At 38.7% G+C, this 7263-nt stretch overlaps 1 protein-coding gene across 2 annotated transcripts; it reads left to right on the top strand.

Annotated features, from left to right (window-relative positions):
- Positions 1–1630: 1630 nt before the first annotated feature.
- Positions 1631–4918, top strand: LOC308616051 (ubiquitin carboxyl-terminal hydrolase 1-like). Of its 2 annotated transcripts, XM_081232028.1 has the most exons (2): positions 1867–2001; positions 2139–4918. In XM_081232028.1, exons 1-2 carry the CDS (start codon positions 1955–1957, stop codon positions 3922–3924), a joined length of 1833 nt encoding a protein of 610 aa, XP_081088154.1. In that variant the 5' UTR covers positions 1867–1954; the 3' UTR covers positions 3925–4918. The 2 variants fall into 2 exon arrangements, with proteins under 2 accessions (XP_081088153.1, XP_081088154.1); XM_081232027.1 differs by having other exon boundaries at positions 1631–4918.
- Positions 4919–7263: the final 2345 nt, after the last annotated feature.

The raw sequence follows: 7263 nt of genomic DNA, 5'->3' as shown, positions 1-7263 counted from the left end.
GGCACTAGAGATTTGACACCTGAAAATAAGTATGTGCCATTTATTTTGGTAGATGGAACATTTACCAAAGCCAAAGAACCAGAAATGAATTCTTCCAATTAGTATTTCAGAGCAATTCTCCTAGTTATCTTTTGTCCAAACCACTGAAGCCCAAATCCTACTGAAGTGTGTGTCAGATCATTTCCCAGTGACAAGGAATTTGAGACACCAAGTTGACATGGACCAGCCTCTTCAGCATCACCCGAAAGCTTGTCAGAAATGCAAAATTTCAGGCCCTGCCCCAAACCAAACCAGACTCTGCAGTTTAAGAGATCCCCAGGTGATTCATGTGCAATTGAAGTTGGAAAGTACTGGCCTAGAGCACCACTGATTAATGTAATAATTGTGCCTATCTGTTTTATTGCCCACGTGAAAGAGTCTTAATTGACTCTGCCTTTTAACTAGCTTGAATTCCACTGATGGTTAGTGCTTTTAAGCCATTTGCTCAACTAAAAAGAGCCATTGTAACCTGGATCCTCCGCAGTGAATGTGTGTGCTGATTTAACATATTTAGACAGGAGAGCACTTTACCTACGGAGTTGAGGTGGGATGGGGAATTATCTGTCACCATCCCAGTTCAGTGATGATGCATCTTGAATGAAACAAAAAGTCTCTGCCTGTCCATTCAACTTGTCTGCCCTGAGGGCCAGAGAAGAATCCTCTTTCCTGGTGGATTTGATAATGGGACTGCCCCTAGTGGGCTGTTACACATTTTCTTGAAGAATGATACTCAGGGCGAGCTGCCTGTGATGTTCCCTGCACTGTTTGAAACTGCAGAACCCGTTACCAGCTTGGGGCAACTACCGTTCCGGCTGGTTCCGGAGCCCGTGCGTGCCAGGAGGGCTAGTGGCGGTCGTGAGGTGGCTCTAGCCTTTCGCGTCTCTGCAGCCTGGAGACTAGAACCGGCACTTTCGTAGGACGCCACCTCCAATCGCAGCGCTGGCGCGGGCGGAGGCTAAAACACACGAGTCCTGAGACTGAGGAAAATGCGCCAAGTTCCCGTCGGCGGTGGAGTGGGGAAGACCCCAGCGGTTCGGGCGCCGGGCGAGCGGAGCCGCTTCTGGCGTTCCTTGCCGTCCTGGGGCGGGGACGGGGGCGGGCGCGGGGGCGGGCGCGGGCGCGGTCGGGCGCCGCTTCGGGGATGTAGTCGGTGCCGGCGCCCAGGCAGGACCGAGCCGCAGCCCGGGTTCCCGCTCTTGAGAGCGAATGGTCACTCCCCTGCGGGGAGGGCCATCCGGCCAGCTTTTCCGTGGGTCGCGGGCCCCCGCAGACTCGGGGCAGGGGCTCACCTGTTGCCTCCGCCCTCAGCCCGGTTAGACTTGTCGGCGTCACCGCCGCGGACCTCGCTCTGGGCCATGACCATAGTTACGGGAGAAACACTGGTGATGTCACAACTCCCAGTGATAAGGACAGCCAGGAGCAAGAAATGGTATAGCAGAAGATACGGCACCTGGTCAAATGTTATATTCTAGATATGCTTGGTGATTACAGGGTCCCTGTATAAATGAATTCTCCTCAACTCCTTGGGATTTGAAGAGAAAATGCCCCGTGTCATACCTCGTGAAAGTAATAGGCTTTCCAGAGGTAGTCCCTCAAAAAAAACCAGACGTCCCTTGAAGTTTTTTCAGAAAAAGGAAACCAAGAGAGCCTTGGATTTCACAGATTCTCAAGGAAATGAAGAAAAAAACTTCTGAATACAGAGGATCTGAAATTGATCAAGTTATTCCTGCAGCACAGTCCTCACGTGTCAACTGTGAGAAGAGAAAAAACTTGTTACCGTTTGTGGGACTGAATAATCTCGGCAATACTTGTTATCTTAATAGTATACTTCAGGTATTATATTTTTGTCCTGGTTTTAAATCTGGAGTGAAGCACTTATTTAATAGTATTTCAAGGAAGAAAGAAGCCCTAAAAGATGAAGCCAGTCAAAAAGCTAAGGGAAATTGCAAAGGAGATTCTTCAGTAAGTTTTGAACTAATATGCAGCTTGCATTCCTTGATCATTTCAGTCGAACAGCTTCAGGCTAGTTTTCTCTTACATCCAGAGAAATATACTCATAAACTTGCTACTCAGCCAAGGCGACTACTTAACACACTCAGGAAACTCAACCCTATGTATGGAGGATATCTACAGCATGATGCACAGGAAGTATTACAGTGCATTTTGGGACACATTCAAGAAACATGCCAACTCCTAAAAAAAGGAGTAAAAAATGTGGCAGAGTTATCTACTAAGGTAGAAGAAAAACATCAGAAAGAGGAAATGAGTGGTCATAACAGCATGGAGATGGACAGTATGAGGCATTCTGAAGACTATAAAGAAAAATTGCCAAAAGTACATGGGAAAAGAAAAAGTGACACTGAACTTGGTAACATGAAGAAAAACGTTAAAGTCTCTAAGGACCACCAGTCTTTGAAAGAAAACCAGAGACAAACCAGATCAAAAAGAAAAGCTACAGTTGATTCATCAGATATTCCTGCTAAAATAATCCCCAAGTACATTTCTGAAAATGAGAGTGCAAGACCCTCACAAAAGACATCAAGAGTTAAAAGAAACTGGTTCAAGTCTACAGCTAAGCAACCCAGCATTATTTCTAAATCCTTTAGTCTGGGTCAAATAACAACAAACCAAGAATCCAAAGGACAATCTAAAGAAAATGAATGTGGTCTTGAAGAGGACATGGGGAAGTATGAGAATGATAATACAGCTGATGGTTGTGGACTTGCATCTCCAGGGAAGAATGTTATGCCTGTTAAGGAAGTTAAGCCCATCAACAAAGGTGCAGAGCCAATTGGTTTTGAGCTGGTGGAGAAATTATTTCAAGGTCAGCTGGTAATAAGGACTCGTTGCTTAGAATGTGAAAGTTCAACAGAAAGAAGAGAAGAGTTTCAAGACGTCATCGTACCAGTGCAAGAAGATGAGCTTTCCAAAGTAGAGGAGAGTCCTGAAAGTTCTTCAGAGCCAAAACCAGACATGAAGACCCTGAGATGGGCAATTTCCCAGTTTGCTTCAGTGGAGAGGATTGGAGGAGAAAATAAATATTTCTGTGAAAATTGCCATCATTATACTGAAGCTGAACGAAGTCTTTTGTTTGACGCAATGCCTGAAGTTCTAACTATTCATTTGAAGTGCTTTGCTGCTAGTGGCTTCGAGTTTGATTGTTATGGTGGTGGACTTTCCAAGATCAACACTCCTTTACTGATACCTCTTAAACTGTCACTAGAAGAATGGAGCACAAAGCCAACCAATGACAGCTATGGATTATTTGCAGTTGTGATGCATAGTGGCATTACAATTAGTAGTGGGCATTATACTGCTTCTGTGAAAGTCACTGACCTTAACAGTTTAGAACTAGATGAGGAAAATTTTGTGATCGACCAAATGTGTGAAGTAGGTAAGCCAGAACCATTGAATGAGGAGGAAGCAAGGGGTGTGGTCAAAAACTGTGATGATGAAGTGTCGATTAGAGTCAGTGGAAATACCCAGCCAAGTAAGGTTTTGAACAAAAAAAATGTAGACGCTCTTGGACTTCTCAGAGGACAAAAGACTCAAGCAGATTATGAGTTATACAACAAAGCATCTCATCCTGATAAAGTTGCCAGTACAGCATTTGCTGAAAGTAGAAATTCTGAGACTAACAATACTAATGGGACCCATGAATCTGATAGAGACAAGGAATCCAATGACCAAACAGGCATTAACATGAGTGATTTTGAAAACAAAATTTCATATGCAGTGCAAAGCTTAAAGGAGTATGAAGGGAAGTGGCTGCTTTTTAATGATTCTCAAGTGAAAGTTACTGAAGAGAAGGACTTTTTGAATTCTCTTTCCCCTTCTACATCTCCTACATCTACTCCTTACTTGCTATTTTATAAGAAATTATAGAGTGAGTGTATGTTCCTTGTGTGTATATTAAACATTGGTAAATTGATTACATCAAAAAGTCTTTAGCTTATCTTTTGAAGCTATTGGATATTATTGGTCTCTCTAGGTTTCTATATAAATAGTGAAATCTGAGTTATTGAAAACCATGTTAATTTTTAGAATTCCTTTTCCTTAGTGGAGACTAGTGATTGATGCATTAGCTTCTGGGAACAAACTTGTATAGGTTCTTAACTGAATTATTCAAAATGGAAGCATTTAAACACTTTGAATTTACACCTATCTTTTGTGTTTGCTTTTTCAAATAAAGTGCTTGTATTTTTATCTCCATATTTTGCAGTAATTATCTACATGATGTTTATAGGTTCTGTGGTTTTTCAGCTAAGAAGCAGAATCTCATTTCAGTACATTTACTTGTGTAAGTCATGAAGCCAGATCTTTGATGGGCTGTATTAGAGGCACATGTATGTATTCACAATAGTGCACATTTTGTGCCTTCAGTCACTTTGAAAAGTGTCTCAGGAAACCTGAAGAGTCAGTCCTCTTCTATCTTCAAAAGAATTTTATATGTATTTATGAAAATGATCCTGTACCCTAGTAAATATTTTTCAGTGTGGACTAATTTGTATCTCTTCATAGTCATACTCTGCACGATCTGTATATAATGCAACGAAGTTCGAGGTGTGACCTTAAATTTAACTTTTTTTAAAAAACCAGGAGGTCAATAAAATTTAAACTGCTTAACAACTAAAAAAAAAAAAAGAATGATACTTAGTCTTTTTACTTTTGGACCAATGATTAAATGTTGAGCAGAGATCACATTTTCTATATCTTTTAATATAAGATCTACGTAACAGTATACAATAATACTACTACTAATAAACAACAGTATCAATAGATAACTTGGTTGAGCACATACTCTGTGCTATAAGCAGCTCTTCTAAGTGTTTCATACCTATTATTTCTTTCTACTCCTTCTGAAAAACCCTATGAGAGAGGCACTTTGATTATCCCCATTTGACAAATGAAGCAAGAACAGTTCAATAACTCTGCAAGCAGAGGACTGAGCTCAGCTTTAAACCCAAGCAGAGTTCTTTTATTTTAACTTTTCATTATGGGAATTTTCAAGTATATACAAAAGTAAGAATAATATGATAAATTTTTATGTGCTCATCACCAAATTTCAACAATCAGCTCATAACCAATCTTGTTTTATCTAGATCCCCACCCTCTTCTCTCTGTTAATTATTTTGAAGCATGTCTTTTCAATATCCAGCATTGTATCTGTAAATATTTCATTATCTATCTGTCAAGAATAGGATTTTTTTAAATATACCATTCTATCTTTGTCATGCCTAAAATAGTGGCAGTGATTCCTTGATCTCAACTTTCAAGTCGGTGTTCAATACTTCCAGTTTGTTTGAATAAGGATCAAAATAAGGCCAAATACTAAGATTACTTTCTTAAAACTCTTTTACTCTGTAGGTTCCCTATTCAGTTTTTTTTTTGTTCCCTTGCATATTTAGTTTTTGCTGCTGAATAAACCAAGTTGTTTGTCCCGTAAAATTTCCCATAGTCTGGATTTTGCTGACTGTGTTGTTTCCTTGTGGCTCCATTTTATGTTTTCCTACCCACTATATTTCTGTAAATTGGTGGTTGGATCTAGTGCCTAAATCAGACTCAGACTAGACTTGTGTTTGTGTGCATGTTTATGTCAACATTACATCATAGGAAATAAAGTGTGTTACCATCTTGAGGTACAAAATGTCTGGTGGTCTTTTTTCAGTGTAAGCAGTCATTGATGATCATTGTTTAGATCCATTAATTCAGTGGGGTTTGCAAAATGGTGACACTCTAACTCATGTATAAAGAGGAATTTCCCCTCATCAAGTATGTGGTTACTGTGCACTACCCTCTATAAAGGCAGGATAAGTGTTTGTTCCTTTCCTTTTATTTACCAGTTTTGAAACAATGACTTGATTCCCTAACATCCCCCAAAGTTGACCAATGAGTTTTTCTTTCTTAGTATCAATATGAACTCCTGGATTTAAACATGTTTGATGTATGTCAAATCATTGCAGTTATTATCTTGATTGACTATCCCATCTTTAGCCAGTGGGAACTTCTTCAAATTGGCTTCCAAGTTCTTTTGCCATGACCTCAGTAGTCTTTGATAAGTCTAGTCCCTTTCGATAGAAAAATGGCATTTAGAAATCATAGTAAGTACATGCTGGAGGTACTTTTTGCTATTGGGTTGATCATTGTTTCTAAGCCATTTAAGTGAACAGAACTAGGACTTTTTTTTTTTTAGGATTAAATACATCAAGAATTATGCTGATACTTCAATTCAAATTCAGGGCTAGAGGGTTTTACTCAACCTCATCAATATCGAGTATGTAAATCCTTCTCCCACATCAGGCAAAGTCCTTAACCACTGTACTACACAGCTCCCTTTTTGATATTTGACACTCAATATTGGACACTCACCATTAGAAGTAGAATTAACAACATTTTCAAGATGAGAAAACTTAATTTCAGAGAGACTGAATCTTGTCAAGGATTACCTAGCTAATATAGTACGGACACAGAATTGGAACTGAATTCTGATGTACCTGATTATTTCTCCCACTGCCAAAGTAAATTTTAGATTCTTTTGTATGTATTTTCCATTTGTCAAATAAATACAATTTTCATATATATGAAAATATGAAGTTTTATAAGTTTTAGTTATAATTATATACAATGATACTTAGTATGACCATGATGGACACAACCCTACAAAAAACTGTTATTTTTATTTTTATAGCCCCCTGACTTCCTTTTTTTAAAAAATTCAAACAAAAAGTCACAGAAATTATAATCATCCTCATCAGTTCACTCAGTCCCATGTAATTAACTTGTTTTTTCATCTTGATCTTTTGTTAGCACTTTTATGAATTCATCAGTTTTCCATTAGAGTTCTGAAAATGCTTATTCATTCAGTTCAGCACTGTAGTCAGTTACCAGAAACCTGTCCTTGTCAGAGTCTTTTCCATGAATTCCTTGAAGATGAAACCCTTTTGTAGGATCATTTTTGCAAAAGCATCACAGTACACCCAGAATGGTCTGTAAATGACAAAAGACTTAAAAATGACCACGGTTAAAGATTTGATGCAAGTTCATATAATGCAATTGACAAGAAAATATAGTTATTTCTGAGATATACATTTTAAAGTAATAACTAGAATTATGACTTATAACATTATACCAGTACATATAAGATTTTTAGAAATTTCATGTAATGTCTGAAACATTTATATTAACATATTTCCATACAAATAACCCAAAGAAAGTTTAGTATTA

This window comes from Mesoplodon bidens, assembly GCF_964165515.1.
Source record: "Mesoplodon bidens genome assembly, chromosome: 4".
Taxonomy (NCBI): domain Eukaryota; kingdom Metazoa; phylum Chordata; class Mammalia; order Artiodactyla; family Ziphiidae; genus Mesoplodon; species Mesoplodon bidens.
The sequence above is the reverse complement of the archived record's forward strand: the minus strand, read 5'-3'. Positions and strand labels throughout refer to the sequence as shown.